At 36.5% G+C, this 22,232-nt stretch overlaps 2 protein-coding genes across 2 annotated transcripts in view; one reads left to right on the top strand and one right to left on the bottom strand.

Annotated features, from left to right (window-relative positions):
- The window catches only part of LOC107048003, a 32,257-nt gene extending 15,697 nt beyond the window's left edge, over window positions 1-16,560 (top strand). The window contains exons 12-23 of the mRNA XM_015270952.1: window positions 720-823; window positions 938-1,019; window positions 1,573-1,685; window positions 9,005-9,111; window positions 10,847-11,037; window positions 11,280-11,552; window positions 12,027-12,392; window positions 12,717-13,012; window positions 13,692-13,887; window positions 15,034-15,182; window positions 15,262-15,420; window positions 16,054-16,560. Coding sequence (XP_015126438.1) covers window positions 720-823; window positions 938-1,019; window positions 1,573-1,685; window positions 9,005-9,111; window positions 10,847-11,037; window positions 11,280-11,552; window positions 12,027-12,392; window positions 12,717-13,012; window positions 13,692-13,887; window positions 15,034-15,182; window positions 15,262-15,420; window positions 16,054-16,174 — 2,157 coding nt within the window. The 3' untranslated portion in view covers window positions 16,175-16,560. The remainder of the gene's footprint in view (window positions 1-719; window positions 824-937; window positions 1,020-1,572; window positions 1,686-9,004; window positions 9,112-10,846; window positions 11,038-11,279; window positions 11,553-12,026; window positions 12,393-12,716; window positions 13,013-13,691; window positions 13,888-15,033; window positions 15,183-15,261; window positions 15,421-16,053) is intronic.
- Window positions 16,561-17,023: 463 nt separating this feature from the next.
- LOC107048176 (icarapin-like) overlaps window positions 17,024-22,232 on the bottom strand; it is a 24,934-nt gene continuing 19,725 nt past the window's right edge. The window contains exons 3-4 of the mRNA XM_015271237.2: window positions 19,753-19,862; window positions 17,024-17,742 (exon numbers count right to left, since the gene is read on the bottom strand). Of these exons, the coding sequence (XP_015126723.1) occupies window positions 17,464-17,742; window positions 19,753-19,862 (389 nt within the window). The 3' untranslated portion in view covers window positions 17,024-17,463. The remainder of the gene's footprint in view (window positions 17,743-19,752; window positions 19,863-22,232) is intronic.

The raw sequence follows: 22,232 nt of genomic DNA, 5'->3' as shown, positions 1-22,232 counted from the left end.
ATTGGATTTATAAATGGTTTCAAAATTTTTTTTTGCATTTTTTATTTTTACCCTTTTTGTTGATTTGAAAAAATGGTTATTCATTTTTCTTATCATTCATTTATTGAAGAAATGAGGAACAATGTTTTTTTTTTTCATTTTTTTTAGGAAATTGATTTTTTTTCAGGATTTATCAGGGGTTTTCGAGGGTTTTATTCGATTTATTCGTTGAAAAATAATTATTTGGGGGTTTTAATTATGTTTTCTGTGGCTCATTGGATTTATAAATGGTTTCAAAATTTTTTTTTGAAATTTTTTATTTCCCATTTACGTTTCCCAATATTAATAATTTCGTTTTTCATTTATTTGTTGCTAGGAATTTTTTTTACATCACTTTTCAAGAATTTCGGGCAAATCGATTTTTTTCAATAATCCATTTTCATTAAAAAAAAAAAAAAGTAAAAAAAAATTCAAATAAATAAATCAATTTTAGGAAAAAATTGTTAGATTTTTTAAATATCATTTCTAATGTTTCTAAAAATATATTTTTTTATCTACTCTCCATTTCCTTGAAATTCAGAAATTCTTTTGAATAAATTTTTTATTACAAATTGTTAAAATGGCTCATCTCCGAGACTATTTGGATTTTTGTAATTCATTTTTTATGCGGTTTTCTCAATTTGTCTATTGAATTTCCATGCAACTCGTTTTCTCAAATAAAAACGAAATGTTTCTTATAGATATCCAGAAGATACAGAAGTGATAGAATAAAATTTTCATCCCGACCAGCCTCCGAAGACCGTTCCCGAGTCTCCCGCCAGGGGAATTCACCAATTCGAGAAGGGTAAATAGATTATAAAAATGTTATACCCGAGAAATCGTGGGACGAATGAAAAGGAAAGGTCTGGTTTATTATTAATTCGCAATTTCGTCTGTTCGTTGACATTTATCACGGTAGATTCGAGTCAGTGTACCGTAATGGAAGACGAAGGAGCGTTGTGAGAAGTTCACTCGAGCCTGAAGAAGCTGTTACTACTTCAGTGAGTATTTAATCAGGAGATTGTAAATTTGCTTGAACTGTTTAATTAGAAATAATTAGTAGAGGGAAAAAATTCTCATTAATTTTCGGACATTAAGTACTTCGTAAATAAATTATTCGAGTATTGGATAGCCGAAACATCAATACAAGCATCAAACAAGCACTTTTCGGGGCCAAAATAACACAGACCACAACAATTTTTTAGAACAATCAAATCTATTTTTTCGACTAGAATTTTTCATCTTGAAAAAGTCGGCAAATTTACCACAAAATGTTTGGGATTTGATAATCATGAGAGGGTGAATTATTAATATTAATGTGGTGGAAGTAAGACTTGTTTCTGGATTTTTCTTCGTCACAACGTCATTGTTATTCTATTTAAAAATTAATTTCTTGTCTTTGAGCATTAAATAGTCGAAAATATACATGCAAATTGCTCTAAATATTTTCACGACAATCCGCAAGATCATCTTCAACTCCACCTCGCTCCCTCGCACTTCATCATCAACGAATTAAGAAGATAATTACAATGAAATTAATTTGTATCCACAAAGGTCGAATCGAGGCGCAACAGTTCATCGCATTCAGGATCGATGCACCCGGCATTTTCACAGGTTCAAGAGACTGACCCCAGGACTTCTCGATTGCACACCCCCACGACCCCGAGGTGAGTTACTTTTCATCAACTAAAACACGTGAAAACAGAATTATCGAGAATTATCCAGGGGAAAACAGAAATTTCCCTCACGCGTAACAGTATGTCAGGAGTCACCCCTGCGGTTTTCCATGATTCATCGACCACAGTCACCTCCCGGAATAGCTCGCGTGTCAAGATCCAAAAGGCGATAACGAAAAGTAGTCCAAAACACAGTTTCAGGCGCTTTTCCGCTTTTCAGAATGTTTAAAAAAAGGTGAATTTAATATTCATGAAATTCAAGTGTCAAAAATGGGTCAGAGATACCGATGATTTATAGCTATTAATTCTGGAAAAACCTCGTGATTTCGTAGAGAATTCTATTGGATTTCCACCGAATTTCACAGCTGTGCGACGCGTTTTTGTCTATAGAAAATGTTTAATAAAAATTACTTTGTGGAAAATACTTTTCTTCCCCTATTTTTTTCGCCTTTCGTTAACGAAATCAAACGAAAAAATCTTGCAAAATGTGAGTCAAGGTGGTTCTATGGAAAATATTTCAATAGAAAAAAAATGTATACAAATAAAATAGAAAAATAAATCAATTTTTTTGTCATAAAAATCCAAATCGACTTCTGGTGATAAAAATTTGGTACTCGAAATTAAGTCAAAATAAGGGCCACGAGGGCCAAAATAATGATCATGCGGGTCAGAATAAGGGTCACGGGGGTCAGAATAAGGTTCACGAGGGTCATAATAAGAATTATGAGGGTCATATGGGGTTCGGCGAACGAAGCGAGCAGGGGCTGTAGTCCTCCAGTAAAAAATTAAACAAAAAGAAATACAATGAAAAATAATCATAGTAATAACAGGAATTTTATTTCCTGGAAATTTCCCCGCCGCCAAAAAAAAATTAAATGAATACATAATAATGTGGACAATAATAACAAAGATGATTAATTTTAGATGATTAAAAAACTAATTTTTAATTTTCATTTTGCGTCAGTAAAAATTTCAGGAATTAGAAATATGTAATGAAGAGGATCAGAAGAGATGGAAATTTTGAATTCGGTCAAGTTCATCGGCCAAACTCCAATTGAAGGTCGCGTTTGAATTCAATTGATTATTCAATATTCGGCAGTTGATATTCGTCAGCGACCGTAGTTCGTAATTATTGAAGACACCCCTTCCATCGACACCTGATTAATTCATGATTTAACGAGGCTGATGTCGATTCAGGACAAATTCAAGGTCCAAATTGTCTAGAGTTGTGCCCATTTGCTCAGTTCAAGTACATTGGAGTAAACACGAGGGTATAGACCAAAACTTTTTCAATTATTCGTAATCACACAATTTTTGAATCACCACTGCAACATTGTAGTCACAATACTTTTATTCGCCTCTATTTTATCTCCATTTCCCTTTTCTGTTCTATTTATCTCGTAGAATTCCGCCAAAAATGGGGAATAAGCACTAAAAATTAGTTGATATAATTCGTCATTATGTTGACAATTATTGAAATTCCCAAAATGTTTTCTTACCATTTTTCAAAGTGATGAAGGAAATCAATTTACTGATAAAGTGGCAAGACAAAGACAAAAAAATTATTTCCATTTCTGTGAATCTCCGATTATCTCGATAACGACTGGTTCTAGAAGAAAATGTCATATCACATTTTTTGTAGAGAATTTAATAATTCATAAAAAATGTTTTATGCCATTTTCTTCTGAAATCGCCCCTCTTCAAGATAAATGCAAAAAAAAACCCAAATTTTTCAATTTCCTTTCAAAAACTATTCAAAGTATTTTTAAAGGGAAATAAAAAATAAAATTTTAAAAATTGATGACCAAAGCATTTGTAATAATTTTCCACGACCTCGAAAATTATTGAGATGTTAAAAATACTGTTCATAATTTTTCAAAGCAATACAGAAAATTGAATTAGTAATAAAATTAAAAAACCGGAAAATTTTTTGTCTCATTAAATTCGCAATTATCTCGATAACGGCTGATGCTGCAAAAAAATGTGATAAACAATTTTTTGTGGGAAATTTAATAACCCACAAAAAACCTTTTATGACATTTCCACCAAAAACCGCTCTTTATGAAGATAACCCGAGAGAAACAAAACGTGAAATTCAATTTCCCTCCCTTTATCATTTCCCTAGAAAAAAAAATCACTCGAAAAACAGGAAAAATATTCTATGAGCAAGAAAATTATCGACAGTCCACACAAACTTATCAAAGTACATGGGCTTCAGTTCCTGGAAACTAATAGTAAAAAAGAATGATCGATATGTGTATAAGCTGAATGGCATGCGGGACCATTAGGTTTCTGAATCCTGAGTTCCCTTATCTTTCGTTCCTCCTCACTGAATAATTTACCCGCACACCACGTTAAACTGACTTTCGTGGCTTACCATGGAGGAAATCAAGCCACCGAGAGCTTCCTCCATCGGGAAATATCGATTCCGCGGGGAGGAGAGGGCTGTGGGGAGGATCGGTTTCGAGAGTTTCGAGTTGGCTGTTCTGACACTTGTCACTCTGTTTCTTTTTAGAGGATCAATCCCCGGGCACTTCTCGTAGTTTTACTGAACTTTCGAACTCTGTGGGACTATCGATTCGGAGTATCGATAATTCAAAGGGTTTTTATTATGAGAATAATGAATCTGTTGAGCTTTTTTAAATTTTAGTTTATTTGTTCATTCATTTTTATTTTTAATACTCTTTAATAACCCGATGCATAATGTTGCAGAGGACTCTGAAATACCCTAGAAATCTTGTAGAATGTTATAAAAAAATTCCAATTAATAAAATAATCGATTTTTTAGTTTAATTATTCTGCAAAAATTCCGAAAAATCAGGAAAATTCAGGGAAAAATTGAAAATTCATGTCATTTTGTTTCCGAGCATTCATATTTCAGTGAAAACTCGTGAATTTCCGTGAATTCCACATAAAACTTGAAATTTCATAACCATTTTTTCCCTAAATCCGACTCAATGTCACTCTCATGAGAATTACCGCCACATTTTCCATGGAATTTCGAAAAAATTCTAACAGTGCAGTGCATGCTCCACCCGCTTCGACAATATTTGAGAATATTCTAGAATTTTCTGGGATTTGTCGTTTAAATGGTGATCTCAGTGAAAAAAATTGGAGCGCCGTGAGTTGAGCCAATAAACACACTAGTAATCATAAAAAAAAATGCTTGAAAAAGAGAAATCCATCATCCCTCCCACACGCTCACCCCTTCTCTCTCCCTTGCCCCTACCCTCCCGTCGACCCTTCTTATCAGTGGTCACTCGACGGATCTGACTAGCATGTATTCCCCAACAAGCACGAAAACCCGAGAATTGACCTATTGCGACGGCAGTCGAGTGCACCCAACTGGAAAACCCTCCCTATCTCTGAAAAAATGCCCCACCGATCCCGTCCATTGGGGGAGGGGTAAGAATGGGAGATGACCTCTCCCTCCCCTTCCCAATTTTTTTTAGATTTTTTTAATCACGAAAAACGTAAAAAAACGCATTCTGGAAGGGGTAAGAATTGGCGACGCTCTCCCCCTTCCAATTTTTTTATTCACAAAAATATGTAGAAAAATGTCATTTGAGAAGAGGTAAGAATGAAAGACGACCTCCCACTCCCAAATTTTATTTTCAATTTTTTTTCAATTTAAAAAAAAAAAAAAAAATTCCCAACAAATTTTCAAATCAAAACTCTCAAGTCTATTGAAAGTCCATGGGAGAAGGGGTAAGAGTGGGAGACGACCTACCCCGCCCCCTCCCATTTTTTCCAATTTTTTTAATCATAAAAATATGTTTAAAAATCATTTGAGAACGGGTAAGAATTGGCGACGCTCTCCCCCTTCCAATTTTTTTATTCACAAAAATATGTAGAAAAATGTCATTTGAGAAGAGGTAAGAATGAAAGACGACCTCCCACTCCCAAATTTTATTTTCAATTTTTTTTCAATTTCAAAAAAAAAAATTAAAAAAATAATTCCCAACAAATTTTCAAATCAAAACTCTCAAGTCTATTGAAAGTCCATGGGAGAAGGGGTAAGAGTGGGAGACGACCTACCCCGCCCCCTCCCATTTTTTCCAATTTTTTTAATCATAAAAATATGTTTAAAAAATCACTTGAGAACGGGTAAGAATTGGCGACGCTCTCCCCCTTCCAATTTTCTTATTCACAAAAATATGTAGAAAAATGTCATTTGAGAAGAGGTAAGAATGAAAGACGACCTCCCACTCCCAAATTTTATTTTCAATTTTTTTTCAATTTCAAAAAAAAAAATTAAAAAAATAATTCCCAACAAATTTTCAAATCAAAACTCTCAAGTCTATTGAAAGTCCATGGGAGAAGGGGTAAGAGTGGGAGACGACCTACCCCGCCCCCTCCCATTTTTTCCAATTTTTTTAATCATAAAAATATGTTTAAAAATCATTTGAGAACGGGTAAGAATTGGCGACGCTCTCCCCCTTCCAATTTTTTTATTCACAAAAATATGTAGAAAAATGTCATTTGAGAAGAGGTAAGAATGAAAGACGACCTCCCACTCCCAAATTTTATTTTCAATTTTTTTTCAATTTCAAAAAAAAAAAAAAAATAATAATTCCCAACAAATTTTCAAATCAAACCTCTCAAGTCTATTGAAAGTCCATGGGAGAAGGGGTAAGAGTGGGAGACGACCTACCCCGCCCCCTCCCATTTTTTCCAATTTTTTTAATCATAAAAATATGTTTAAAAATCATTTGAGAACGGGTAAGAATTGGCGACGCTCTCCCCCTTCCAATTTTTTTATTCACAAAAATATGTAGAAAAATGTCATTTGAGAAGAGGTAAGAATGAAAGACGACCTCCCACTCCCAAATTTTATTTTCAATTTTTTTTCAATTTCAAAAAAAAAAAATAAAAAAATAATTCCCAACAAATTTTCAAATCAAAACTCTCAAGTCTATTGAAAGTCCATGGGAGAAGGGGTAAGAGTGGGAGACGACCTACCCCGCCCCCTCCCATTTTTTCCAATTTTTTTAATCATAAAAATATGTTTAAAAATCATTTGAGAAGGGGTAAGAATGGGCGACGACCTCCCCCTCCCCATTCAATGTTGTGGTCAATTTTTTTAATCACAAAAGAAACTAAAAAAAATCATTTGAGAAGGGGTAAAAGTGGGAGACGACCTCCCCCTCCCCCTCCCAAATTTTCTGTTCAATTTTTTTCAATCTCCAAAAAAAGTCTAAAAAAATAATTCCGAATAAATTTTCAAATCAAAACTCCTCAACTCGTTCAAAGTCTATTGGGGGAGAGGGGGAGGTCTTCTCCCATTTTTACCCCTCCCCCAATGGTAAGAATGGGAGAAGACCTCTCCCTCCCTCTCCCCATTTTTTTCAATTTCTTTCAATCACAAAAAATGTTTAAAAAAATCCAGCCAATTCTCCAGTTAAAACTCGACAACTGGTTGAAAATATCCCTGGAGAAGGGGTAAGAGTAGGAAGGAGGGGTCGTCGGGGGATGAGGGAGTGGGAGAGGTAGAAAGGTGAAGGCGAGTAGCCAGTGCCAGTGGGAGGTGGGGTTGGAGGTATTTTTCCCCCCTATTTCTCAGCGGTCAGCGTTGGGTTAACGTTTTAGCCCTATGCGGGCTATTGGCCAGTCGTGCGTGCTTTAGTGCCTGTGAATATGTCGAGGACAGTGAGCCATAGTCTCTCCCCATTTTCATCAAAATGTTGATATTACAACTATTCATCCCCCACCCATTACCGCAAATGAATCGTAACAATATCCAATTATTTTTTCCCATGAAATCAATGAAATAAATTCACTCAGCGGAATTAATATGTGAAATTCAATCGTGCCGTAGTTAAATTCAATTCAGTTATTTCAACTAGTTATTGAAATTTCGGGAGAAATGATGGAACAATTAGGGATTGTTAATGTTAATCGCAATTACGAGAAAATGAATTTTTTCACTACATGTTAATTCATTTAATCGAAATAATGATGAAAATTAAAAAATAATTACACAATTTAGGCAATTAATTTAACTTAATTGGCTTAATGGACAGCTTATCTGGCTTATCGATTGATTTTATTGCATTGTAAACAGTTTATAGTTAATAATGTTATTTTTAATCGTCAAATCAGTTGGAATTTGGTTGAATAATGAGCACATAATTCTTCACCAGGACGAAATGACTGATTGAGAAAGTTGAAATGATTTTGAAACATTGTGTTTGGCCTAGTGTTACCAAGGACAATCCTAAACCACTTGTTAACACCCTCAATTGCGGTAATACGGAAATTTTAAAAAGTGCATTTCGCTGTTGTCCGTGTGCATTCAGGCGGAGAAAATCCGTTGGTATCGAAAAAATTATTGATAATGTATCAATTACCAGTGATATCGGGAGAGTTGGTACACCTGTTATTGCGTTGAGGCTGAACCAGAGCAATGACTCAATGTACGTTTCAATTCCGCTTCACAACATCATTCGGGTGTTTTTAATGTATTTATTCATTTTGATTTTTATTCTCCGGGAAATTGGAGCTGAATAACTCGATACGACGGCCCCTTTTACTCCATTAACTCCCGAGATGCAAAAAAAATATTGTTTTCGGCATAAACTGAAAAATTGGCCATTTGGTGAATAGTGGGGTAAAACGGGCTGTCGTATTGTCATTTTAAAAATCTCAGAAATAGAAATTTACTTTTGTAAGAAGATTGATGTAATAATTAAACAATTACAATTTTTTAAAGTTACAGACATCACAAAAATCATTTGTTCGGAATCGTAATAAATTTATTTGTATTCAGAATTTTACTAGAAATTTCATGAAATTTCACTACTAAAAAAATACGTTTGAACTCGATTTTAAGTAATAATTTTTGGGTTTTTAATTTCCATAATTTTTTTTATTCACTCTTTTTTAAAATTTCTTAGATATTTAATAAATTTTTTTGGGGTGAAATGGTTTTCTATAAAACTATTTTCCATCATCTCGATTTTTTTTGCAATTTTCCATTGATTCTATCAATTTTCGAAACAAAATACATTTTTTAGTTCAATGAAGGGGAGAAAGTGACGATGAAACTTATTCCATTCGATAGTCTGGGAAATCTCAGCTGAAAAAACTCAATATGACGGGCCTTTTTACTCCATTAATTCCGAAGGTATCGAAAAAAAGTTTTCGCCATAAAATAGAGAATTGTTCATAACTACGTAAATAGTAAGGTAAAACGGGTCGTCACATTGTGTTTTCTACAGAAAGTGCCCTGTCTATGGAATGGGATGCATTTCACCCGCACTTGCAATGCAAATTATCCATTAATTATTATTAATTAATTACTGTTCCAGAGAAAAAACTAATGCAGACGATGAAGATAACGAAATAAATCGTTACACCCCGCAGTCGAATTCTTATCACATTGAGGCGCTCAGTGATCAGATCTCTCGATGTTCAGGTAAAAAGTTCATTAAAATATTATCAGATTGACCTTTAATGTTAAGTGTATCGCATTACCATAAAGGAGTAATTTATTTTACCGAATTCCCCGAGTGAAAATTTTTCCATGCAATTCAATTTTTTTTCCTCTCCAATTTCCCGTTTCTATTTTTTTTTCATTATTTGTAATTGTCTGCGACGTACTTACCCCCGTGGTCAACTCCCTATTTCCCATGTACATGTGGAGATACAAAGTGGAGCGTGAGGTTCTTAACCTCAGGCATATGTACACACACAAGTGTTATGGCTTGAACCGAGACAATCCTGGGAGGGTTTACGTGTTTTCATCCAATCGATAAAATCGTGTTGGTCAAGTCTAACGACCGGGAGCGAATGGCCGTCTCTCGACGCAAAAAAAAATTACCTCCAGGATGAAAATAGAAAATATTTTTCGAGGATTGATGAAAATGATTATTTTTTTGTCTTTTACTGGGCTGGAGAGAAATTTCCGTAAATTGCCTCCACGTGGTGTATCAATTTTTTTATAACGTACTTTTTTTATGATGGAATTGAGGGTTTTCAGGAATGACAATGGATTTTTTGATTTGAAAAAAAAATCAGGTCCTGGATTAAATTCAGGCCGCGGATTAAATTCAGGCCGCGGATTAAATTCAGGTCGCGGATTAAATTCAAGTCGCCACTTGAATTAAAATTGCGACTTAAATTTAGGCCCCACCGTGCATTCAGGTCGTTATTTGGATTAAAACCACGACTTAAATTCAGGTCGCTACTCGAATTAAAATCGCGGCTTAAATTTAGGTTCCGCCGTGCATTCAGATCGCTATTGGAATTAAAACCGCGACTTGACTTCAGGTCCTACATCAGATTCCGGCGGCGACTTATATTCAGGTCGTGAATTAAATTCAGGTAGTGACTAGAATTTACATTGTTACTTAAATTGAGAACCCGGTTAGCGACATGGACTTACCTCGCGACTTAAATTCAGGTCTCGGTTCACCTTTAGCTCGCAATTTGAACTGAAATCGTGGCTTACCCTCAGGTCCCACCTAAAACTCAGGTTTATACTTGAATTGAAATCGTGACTTAAATTCAGGTCGCACCTGAAATCCCGGCGAAGACTTATTTTCAGGTCGTGACCCAAATCTAGATAGTGACATGAATTTATGCGACTTAATTTTAGGTTCCTATTAGCACTCACCTCGTGTCTTAAATTCAGGTTGCGATCGTTTCCTGCTGAAAATCCTTATCTCCGTTGAAAAAATCGCATTATCCCCGCGGAAAATCGCAACACTTGAAATTAAAATTTCTTATTTAGAAATTTCTGTCGCCAGCAACCGGGGGCGTGCTATCATTTTTCGCTGAAGAAAATGACATTCTGAAGAATACATCAGCCATCGAATTTTCTCCACCTCCACAACAATAATAACAATTATAATGGAGTTGTCAAAGGCGAGACATTGTTCTTGTCCCGCCAAATACAATAAAGTGAGTTAGGCACCCACTGAACTTAGGGTGGGGGGTGGGGTGGGGACTTAACGACAAAGGCCTCAGTAAATGGGTGCAAGAAGGAGTCAGGGGCCCCCGTAGGATAAGGGATGGGGCGAGAAGAGGGATGAATGGAGGATGGGAACAAAGGAGAAGGGATAGCTAGATTGATTCGATTTATTCTCGTATACGCTTCTGGAGTAATTCAATTTCTAACGTAATTTGATTGTACCACCCCTCCCAAAAAGGTACCGATCATGTGCCTTACGGTACATTGAGTGACTCGTCCAATGGTGGAGTGGATCAGAGTGAGACTGAAACGAGAATCATCGATAATGGGAGTGACGAGTCCAATGAGGGGGGTGATACATTCGGGGATAAATCATTCGATGTCATCACTGATGCCACCAATCCGTCGAGACAAAATTTAATTGATCAGGTAATTAAAAAAAAAATCATTCATTGGAGAGTAGCTATTATGGAAAAATTGAGGTAAAAAAAGGCGAAAAATTATTCTGATTGTTGGCGAGTGATTTTGATGACATGGGGGACGGATGGGCCGGGAAATTTGAGGTGAAAAACTCAATATGACGACCCATTTTGCCCTCTTGGTTCTCGAGATATGAAAAAAATGGAAAAAGTCCTTTGGTTTTTGGTAATTTGGTTTTGCGATTGTTTGAGGTGGCGTTAAATATTTTGTCGAGTGGCACGGACTCGACGGACCAGGATAAGGATAGTTCGGAGAAATCGGGAGGTTCTAATGACAGTGACGAGAGGATTGAGCCAGTGAGAGTGGTGAGGTCTGCCTCCTCGGTTGTCTCGAATGAGACTAACTCGACGGACTCAACGACGAGGATAAGTGGCAGTCCAGTGCGTACTAACGGGATCAAGGGGATTGCCTTTGATCAGCAGAGCGTTGGCACTGACACAGGGGATGGCCCGGACATATCATTAGTAAGTTAAATATGGTTTAGAATGAGTTTGACTGATTCTTGTGATGGAAGGGAAGATGTTAATTGGTGATAACTCCATTTTTAATTATTTTTCGAGTTAAACCGAATTGATGGTATCAATTTGCTCAGAAATCAGTTGAACGACTTGACCTATTCTATTTCTCATCGTTCCCAAACTATTCCATGAATTCCATGAATCTCATTAATTTCTGGAAAATCAGTTCATAAGACTTCCCCTATTTCGATTCAAAATTCTTCATCAATTTCAACTTAATTCATTAATTTAATTTAATTCACTCGTCATTTATCTTTATAATGTATTTATGAACACAAGCAAATACCCGGTCTAGTACAATTTAACAACGATGTGTCATGTAATCATCAAATGACATTTAGTTACCTCATCTGGCTCTTCTGATCTTCATGAATACAATTGAAATGGAATTGTGGTGATAACAATCGCCGGTAATTACAGGAATTTGATCGAGGTTATTCGACCGAAGTGAAGATAGATATTGAGTCGAGGGTGAGGGCTTCCATTTATCCCGAGACAAAGACACACTTCCAGCAGACGGAATCCCGAGAAGTGAGTCCAGATGGACGATCATCATCAGTGGAAAACGATAAGACGACTAGTGCTGTTAATTCTCTATCTATAATCGTTGCTTCACGTCCCCATTCACGTGCCACTACAGCTGAGTATCGAGAGCCTGAGTTTCAGCCACTTGACTACCGTCAGTCGCACGCCGACGAAACCACCACTTCAGCTTCAATTTTTCAAGTTTCACGTACCTTCGAGGGGACTGAGTCCATTGACGTCACCACCGAGCAAGTTACAGTGGTCTGTATTTCAGAGAATTCAAGGAAATAAATTCCATTTGCTTCACCCGCAATTCTCCATTTCTGCCACAATTTTTTTGCAGCTCTTTTTTTTAGATTTTGGAAAAATACGCTCTGCACGCCCCAGTAATATTGTCATAAAAAATTTCTCGAGGAGAAATATCTTTTGTCGCTATTTAGTTATTCGTAATGAAAATTTAGAGGCACAATTGGGAATTTATGAAGCCTAAATTCTCGAAATCTCGAGATTTGACTGGAAGTTGGTGGCAGTAAACTTGGAAATTTCACAGCAATAATTAATCAACATGGATTAATCCAATTTCAGGCAACGAGTGAGAGTTTCACGGAGCTTCCAAAGACCCAGGACATTCACGTTGTTACGATCAGCAAAGTCCAGCGTCAGACGACACCCCAGAGTGAGAGCGGAGTGGTTCAGGATGTCGTTAAAATCCACGAGATTGAAACCACCAAGAGATTACCATCCCGAGTTCCACGGAGTCGTATAAAATCACGTCCCGGTGTCAACAAAATTACACCTTTTGGTAGTCATGCGGACAAGACACCAGCGAGATTTAAACCAGTTACCCTACAGTGTATTTCGCAGTTGGAAAGCAATGATTGGTAAATTTACGCTTGATTTTTTCGTTTGCTGCCCCTTTTTCTTCAATATCAATATTTTCTCGATCATTGTCATAACTGAATGAACTATAAAATCATAAAATTTCAAGTCACTCATTCCCCCAAAAATATTCACCCGAAGATGAATAATAATTCATGATTGGTAACCCCATTCAACCATTCATAACATTCTTATTTTCCTAAAAGTCCGTAGACTCAATCTTAAACCTATTCTCTCTATTCAGTCTTTCCTGCACGCACTTCACCGACGCCGCACTCATAATCCCTGAATTTTGTTATTTCCCCACATTCAATTGCTCTCATTGCTCAAACTCCAATATTCGATGCTGATAAAGCCCAAACGGTGACACCTGATGCTCACAGGGTTCAGAACGCCCAATTGAGCGCTCATAATTCTCAAACTATTGCATATTCGACCTTCAGAAGACTCAGACTCACATTTTCAACGCTCACATGACTCAAAGTCACACAATTGGCGCTCATAAGGCCCAAAACGTTACATTTTCGATTCTCATCGCACCTGGCCCTCACAAAACTCATAATGATCATTTCGACGCTCATAATTCTCGTGTGAAAAGCAGTTTTTTGTTGTCAATCTGTCGATATTGCTTCGCCATTGATCAGCAATTCTCCTAATTGTCTTCTTCATCTATTCTCCCAGGGAAATAACAATTAGAGGATTAAAGTCTTTGTCAACAATAGCTAGACAACAACCTAATCAGTTAGACAGCTGTCCCCCGGGCACTGTCGGTCGCCTATTAGGCCGGCACGTCAGAAACCTGCGCTCCCAGGTGGCTCGAACTGCTTGTCTAGCTGCTGGCGATGTCTTCGGCTCCCAGGCACGCTGTATTGATCAGGTAAATATTAAATTCCTTGTTTTCGTACGTAAAAATTGAGTTATTCAGTGAATAATTCATGGAGCTGTCCTCCCTCGAGCAAATTTCCTGTTTACCACCCCACGTGTGATGCAAATGTACTGCTGTATTTATCACCCTGCACGAGAACTCGGCAACGGAATTTCCGAACTTTGAAAAAAGAAGTTCCGATTTTACAATCGAAGTTTTTTAACGTTTTGGGGAAGAATAGGTGACGTGAATATTCAGGGAATGCAGAAGACGGTTTTTTGTGGTCACACGGTGGCTAACGAAGGGTAAAACGGGAGGTGAGGGAAGTACTCAGAAGGTTCGAAGTTTTTTGTAGAAAAAAATAGCGAATTCGAGAGGAAATTCTGGTAGATTTCTGGTGAACTTTGTAATAGTTTTTGGACGATATTTATGAATTCCACAGCCTTAGTGTCCATTTTTTTAAATAGAAAATGTCCTGTAGGAACTATTTTATAGAAAAAATCAGTGGAATTTAATTTTTCTATCAAATAATTTTTTGTAGAAAAAAATTGCTAATTCGATAGAAAATTCTGGTAGATTTCTGGTGAACCTTCTAATAGTTTTTGAACGATTCTATTGATGAATTCCACAGCTTTAGTGTCCACTTTTTTAAATAGAAAATGTCCTGTAGGAACTATTTGACAGAAAAAATCAGTGGAATTTCATTTTTCAATGAAATAATTTTTTGTGGGACAATCTTTCATTCTCCGTCCTCGTTGGATTTTCGCAAGCATCGCAATTTTTCGATAGCCGGTGATTGAACTCTCGTACAAGAATCGCCCTTAGTCGGCATTAATTTCCAAGTTTTTAGTTCCGGATTCCATTCATTTTTTCTACATAACATTTTCCGTCGAACTGAAATTGAAATCGTCCGAAAACTAATAGAATCTTCAACACAGGTGCAACAGAATATTTCAGCAAATTCGCTGGGTTTTTCAAGGAAATTGTTTCATACGTGTTCTTGCTCTCCTGTTTGATCCTCGAAATAGTTTCCCTCATTGCGCCAAATATTCGCTTTCGCTGGGCTTTCATACTGTTCTCGTTCCCAAAAATAACAGACAACGATGAATAAACCAACAACAAACATCTTCGTAATCAAATATTCATATTTCTCCCCAGGACCTTGATGACATTGCGGGTCCCCTTCTCCAGAGAACAGCCGACACAAACAAATTCCTCAGGGCTGACAGCAACTCAGCTCTCGATCGCATGATCGAACACATTCCACCTCATAAAACAATCACGGTTATTGTTCACCGTGGTGCCAGGTACATCATCATCATTTTTCAATGGCTTCATTTTTGAATGGCTTTATACATTGTTGAACGGTGATCATTGCGTTTTCAGTCATCAGAATGCAGTCGTGCGTGCGGCAACTGCCAGGTTACTGGCATCCGTTGTCGATCGAGTTGGGGCTGATGTGGTGATGTCTCTGCCGAGGGAGGTGAGGGATAAGTTACTTGGGGCTGGGGCGAAACTACTTGGGGACGGGAATTTAGACGCAAGGTGAGTCGGAATTCACAGTAATGACAAAGGCCATGACACCTTAATGTGATCCCTAAATGTCCCAAGTTCCTAGCATTAGCTCCATATGCTCTGGTTAAACGTCTAGCAAACGCCAACTAAATTGAAATTACACTGGTTTAAACCTCCACTGAACATTGATTAAATCTGGGCGAAGCCTTGGTTAAAACCTGACTAAACTTTGACGAAATTTCGACTAAACCGAACGAATATTTTGAGCCATAATTGCAGAGATTTCGACGATTATTTTTTGAATGATCTGAAAACAGCATATTCGAACTCTTGAGATCAGAATTAGTCATCGTCACACAAAAATGTGGAAATTTCAGATTTGACAAATACAATGTGTCAATTCAGAAGCAAAAAAATTTGAAAATTTGAGCGGAAGAAATTTCATTGAAAAATCGAATTCTGTTGCTTTTTTCAATTGAATATTTCAATAGAATCGGCCAAAAACTCGCTACGTTTTTCTATTAAATTTTTTCGTGCGTGAGTCAATAACATTTCGAACACTTTAAGACAGACTACATTCTTACATGCCAGAATTGACAGGTGCAGTTTAGATATGATGGGATTAAATTGAAAACTGTTAAAATGATTTTCTGTTTATTCCAGAAATCACGCAAAATCAATGTTTAAAAGGCTCTCAAGGTGTGACGGATTCCGTCGCGCCCTCACAGACGCTGTTCCCGAGGCAACACTGCGTCACATCGACAAAACCCTCCGATCCCTCTAATCCCCATAACGGAAGGCAAATTAACAAAATGTCAATAAAGCTCAAATCGCAACAAAAAAAAACTCTGAAAGTCTGCAATCGCCTCAAGCCCCGACAATTTTCCACTGCGAATAGTAAAAAAAATTCCGAATGAGAGAGCAGACGGGACATGCAACAGCTTGAAGCGAAACCCCATTTTTCATCTTTTTATTACGTCAACCGATTATTTATAAATAATCAACGAAAACGTCCGATTTTTGTAATGGAAATTGCATCACATTTTGTAATACTGTTTCATCAGCCTCTTTGAGGACAGTCATTTATATTTATACACGCTATTGTGTGACATGTATAGTTGTTTATGAAAACAAGAAATGGAGTGAAATAAATACAATTGAAAAAACAAAGTAAACAAGTTGTTTGTTATTCCTCTTTTAAACGTAGTTGTTCATCAACTGTGAATATTTTTATAAATACTTCCGTGTAATTCTGATACAGATTTTTGCAGTAGCGGAGGGAAATGAACACGTCCGGAAACATTTCCTTGAATAATCTATAGAATTCGAATTTTCTGTACAACTATTTTTTTCCATTTTTCTTAATTTTTTTTCTGTTTTTTGTTTTTATTTGCGACAACAGAAAAATAAGAGTGGAAAAACTTTGCTCGAAAATTTGCTTAGAAACTGTAAAGAACGCGTTTTTTTCTCAAAATTTCAGTGATTTTTTAATCCAACAGTTTCTATTGGACATTTTCTACGAAAAGATCCAATAGAATTTTCTACAAAAATCGCTATTTTTATCAACGAAATATTTTCGTGCGTAAAACAAACGAGTCCACAGTAGTAGTTGGCAATAAAGAAAAAACTCGGATGATTTAAATATCTCACACTTTTATTAACATCTTATCACAATGGCCATTTAAATAAAAAACATCACTCTCCCTAAAATACTAAACAAACACATAATCAGATATAGATTCACAACGCGAAAAATTCTCCAGTAGTTCAATTGAAAATTAAAAGTAAACGACGCAATTATCGGTAATTAATATCATTTCTAATCGATCAAAGTTACGCTTAATCGATTAAGAATAAAGTATGGAAACGAATATAATAGAATAATAGCCTTCAACAGTAATAAAACAATCATATGAATTTGGTTTGTGAAATGTAATGAGTGTAATTAAATTTTTTTTGATTACGCATTAACAAACTCATAACGTTTCACTGAATGACCTCATAAACAATATTGAATTATCTCCAGTTAAAAATTAAGAAGTAAAAATACGACAGAGATATTGCGGAATGATTTCAGGCTTTGAGTGTGTCAACTTGAGTGTCTGGTATTTCATTGTTGCCAGTATCCTCAACGGTCTCGACACTTCTCGCTGGTGTTGTTGCCTCCTTGGTTGACTCGGTTGGTTTATTATCAGTCGACGGCTTATCAGTCACTTCACCACTGTCCTCAGGTACGTTTCCGTCATCCTGTGGCTTCACGTCTATAATGCGAAAGCGGAAGAAGGAGCTGCCGTCGTCACTTTTGTCGTTGTATGTTGTCTCATTTATCGTTACAACATGACCATCAATCACCTGTGGAATAAGAGGAAAATATATGTTAGAACACTAGGAAAAGATGAAGTAATGAATTTGAAGGAGTCGGAGACAATTCGTGATGCGCAATGAGACGAGAGAAGTGAATTTGTTTAAATGTGTCAGTATAATTTGCATGAGTTTTCGAAGGATAATATAGTCTGCAAAGAGGTAGTGATTCAGATCAGAAAGACGAATTGCTTTTCTTCTTTGAGTCAATTTTTTTCGAGATTATTTTTCAGTTTGTTGTGGATTTTTGAGCCTTGTGAGCGTTTGAAACAGGTGTTTGAGCTCTGGGAGCGTCTGATATCAGAGTTTGAGTCCTGTGAGTATCAAGAATATGATGGTTTGGGTATTATGAGCGCGAGGAATAGAACTTTGAGTTGTAGGTTCTATTCGAGCATTGATAATATGAGTTTGAGTCATTACAATATCGAATGTACAACACTTTGAGAATTATGAGTATCCAATATAACAGTTTAAAGAAAAGAAGAAAATTCGAAATTATGAATATAACTTTCAATAAATAATAACAGGAATAACACTTTTCTAAAATTCATTTCCTCCTGTAACCACAACGGTAAGAAACAGTCTTTAAAAATAACAACAATACCAATAATAATAATAATAATAATAATAATAATAATAATAATAATACTGCAAATAATTATGCTATTCCCCAAAACATGAAAAATTAAAAATTCTTATTTTTTCATCATGGAAAACGGCAGCTCTTTTCCCCGGCAATTACGGCTCTATTTTATTTTCTTAGTTTTTTTTTCCCTACTACGGTTGGGTATTTCGTTTAATACAGAAAATTTCCCGGCGTCACGCGATATCACTGATTTTATTTTCTTTGCTTTTCCCCCTTTTTTTTAATCCCTCCCCCTTTTTTACACTGTTCTCGGTGTGTTACTTTCGTTCCTGAGTAAGTGGAGAGGCTCTCCCGTATTTCCTTTTTTCTTCCACATCGTTCTCCTCCCCCATTTTTATTCTTTATTTTCGCCTTTTTCTCTCTTTTAATTCTCCCTCACGTTGCAACACTGTATTTTCGTTTGTATTGGACTGGACTCGATGAGTCCTCTCTGTATAAAAGAGGAATATGACGCTGAGAGATGTGGGAGGAGGCGGGACGGGAGGGGGAGATCGAATTTTTAGTACGGAACAGGAACAGAGGAGAGTGATTGGCGGACATCCCATGTTATTATTAAAGACTTTTTTTCAGTCTTTTTCACCGAAAAACGTGGAGCAAATGGAGAAAAAGTACAAAAGAGTGGATGAGAGAGTGTAAAGGGAAGAAACATTGAAAAAATGTGAAAGAGAAATTACTGGGAGTAGTTGAAGGGACTTGACGTCAAAGGAAATTTTAATGAATTTGTATTGATTTTGAGGAGTTGCGAAACTATTTGAAATGTTATAATCGAACCTGTGGAAATCATTGGTGATGACTTACAACGTATTGGCCAATTCAAACAGAAATTTTCACCTGAATTTCTCTTCAGTTCATGAGCTCTATGAGTTGTGGATTATTATCACCTCAAGTTTTGTGAGTTGTGAGTGACTCCTAATTCATGAGTCTGGCATTGAGTTTGAACTTTATGAATTATGATGTATTTATTATCATAAACTAGAATTTTGTGAGTGACGAGTTGTGAGTGAAAATATGAGTGTGAGCATCACGAGTTACCGCTCATAAATCTCAAACCCATGAGAATAATATCATCTTAATAATAAGAAATTTCTTTTTATCCAAAAAAAACCCACTTCTTATTTTGAAACTATGAATTTCTGAAATAAACGCACAACAGCCAAAAAAGTCAAGCTGTAAATTAGTTTTTACCTATCCATTATTAGATTAAAAGATTAATAATAATAAGTTGATCGATTCATCTCCTCTCAGACTCAAATACTTCAAAAATTCTGCCAATTTTTCTTCCACATTAAAGAAAATGGAAAACCCGGCGAAAGAAGAAAGACTCCAAACAGTAGAAAAAAGTCTTGAAATTGTACCTTAGTAGTAGAGGTCGTGTTGGCGCCCTCCGGGATTTTGTCCCATGAGACCGGTCCGCCGATTCTACTGAGAGATCCCGCCATCTGCTCAGTGAGTTTGTTCATAGCATCTGCAACAAAAAAAAACCCGAGAAATTTAATGAAGTGGATATTTGCTGCTCCTCATAACGTTTTTATTCCCTCAATTAGCATTTTCATATTGTCCCTCCTGTTGCCGATTTCGCCGAATGATTCCATTTCCCCTAGTTAGCTATTGTCTCCCATTCCCATTTCTCCTAGTTCACCTATTAAAAGGAAAAGTTAAAAAATTGAATAGGCCGGAGCGAATGGCATTGGTTGGCAATTACGCGAGAGTCCTCGGAGTTGAAAAAAAAAAATGTCCCCCTTTTTTTTCTATCACGGCTCGGAGCGTCCTTTATACCTCAGTGGAGACGATTATTCGTGATCTTATCGATTTTGAATGAACCTGGAATATCATCCACACCCTTCGACGACTCTCGAGTTTTATATTCACTCCGGTATTACTTGATCATGAAATTGTCCTCTCAAGCGATTTTATTGCACCATCTTTTTTTCTCATATTTTTTTTACTCGGATTCAATTGATTTGTAAATTCATTTGATTGATAATAAATTCTCATTGAGAGTGGCAATGGTCGAGGGGATTAAAGCTCCAGATTAGTTGAATTGATTATCTACTCGGGAATGTGATGACGTAATTTATGTGAGCTTCGTTTGAGTATTTTCTGAGCTATTGAGCTTTTGCAAATGAATCTTCATCGGAAAAAATTCCGAGCGGCTCATGAAGTCATAAAAGGGCTCTGATTTCTGAGTTGTATATTTTGTAACAATTCGACTCATCCTGATTGTGAGTATAAACTGAATGTTGTGGATTATTATGACCTTTATAAGTTGTGGATTATTATGAGCTCGAGTGTAATGAGTTATGAGTGACTCATGACTGATGAGTCAATAATGATTTTGTGTTGCGAGATATGAACTATGTATTACTCTATGAGTTTCATAAAGAGTTTGCATTTCTGAGTTATGAGTAACTCATAATTTATGAGGCGATAATCAATTTGAGTGTTGAAGGTTATAACCGATGCGTTATTATGAACTCCAGTTTTGTGAGTTGTGAGTGTCTTGAAAACAATTAATTGAATATGATTTTGAGCTTTATGAGCTATGAGCTAGGTAATATTATCACCTCGACTTTTGTGAGTCACGAGTGACTCACAGCTTGAGTCTGATTTCCCCAAGTTATGAGCTTTATTATGAGTTTGGGTTTTGTAGGCTGTCACCCACAAAGATCATTATAAGGTTCACACCTTTTCTGATCATCAAACTCATGACGCTCACAATCCTCAACCTCCAATCCCTCCACAGTAAGTAACAAACAAGTATAACAAGCAAAAAATACAGCTCTATCCATCTCAATTAGCCCCTCCATCATTAATGAAAGAAATTGTGAATTAATTCATGAGGAACAGGTAAAAAAAGGTTCTCGCATTTTCCCTCATCTTCCGAAGAAGATTCAATCTATTGGACAGGATATCTCTGAAAAAGAATTTTTTTCCTTGGGATTTACCTAGAGTAGGTGTCAGAGGAGGAATCATATATGCGCATTCCTAAGTCGGGTGAATAAATTTACAGTGGGAAAACTGTGAGGTCGACTGTGTTGAAATGCAACTGTGGATTTATTGTTCCTATCAAATGACCCAGTTTTCCACTTCATTGGGTTTCTGAAACATTTTTTTTTTTGAGTCCGTTTTTCGGAGCGCGAGGAGTGAGAGCAGAGAAATTCAAGCAAACTAACTCTTTGTTTCGAGTTAATCCTGGTCATATAATATTGAAGGCATATAATTGGTCGGCGTAATCATTGCTAATTGGTTTGTAACACCCAACAAGCCGTTAGTGGGAGATGTCAGCGTAAAATATGCAGAGAAGTTGCCGTCAACTTTGTTGAGGTCTTGAATAATTGAATTCACAGCTTGATTCAATCTCAATTTCGACTCATGCAAAATTTAGAGAGCTCTTAACATTTTTAATTGTCTTTCATTGAACTTCAATAGTATCTGGGAGCTGATGGAGGTGGATCGATGGTAAATTCGGGTCAATAGAAATTGGAGAAATTTCATCCGTTTCCGGGGATTTTGGAATTGATGATGGGATGTTTGGAGCTTGATTAATGGGTTAATCAATCAATCTATCTGATTTTTTTTGTTTTTTTGAATTTTTTAAGTGGAAAATTCTCATAAATAGGAATTTTTTTCTCCTCGAGGATCTAGACGGGAAGTCCTGCACAAAAGATTTTCTACGGAGGAACGCATGAATAATTCCAATGAATAATATAACGTGAGTGAGGCTGTATCCTTGCTGCGATTTCCGTCGTAATAATAATCGCTAGTGTTGAGGGGGTGGAAAAATGGGTGGTCGGGGGACGGGTGGGTAGGGAAGGGGAGAGGGGGGGGGAGGGGA

Source organism: Diachasma alloeum, unplaced genomic scaffold (genome assembly GCF_001412515.2).
Source record: "Diachasma alloeum isolate Michigan unplaced genomic scaffold, Dall2.0 Dall_scaffold_00185, whole genome shotgun sequence".
NCBI classification, from domain to species: domain Eukaryota; kingdom Metazoa; phylum Arthropoda; class Insecta; order Hymenoptera; family Braconidae; genus Diachasma; species Diachasma alloeum.
The sequence above is the reverse complement of the archived record's forward strand: the minus strand, read 5'-3'. Positions and strand labels throughout refer to the sequence as shown.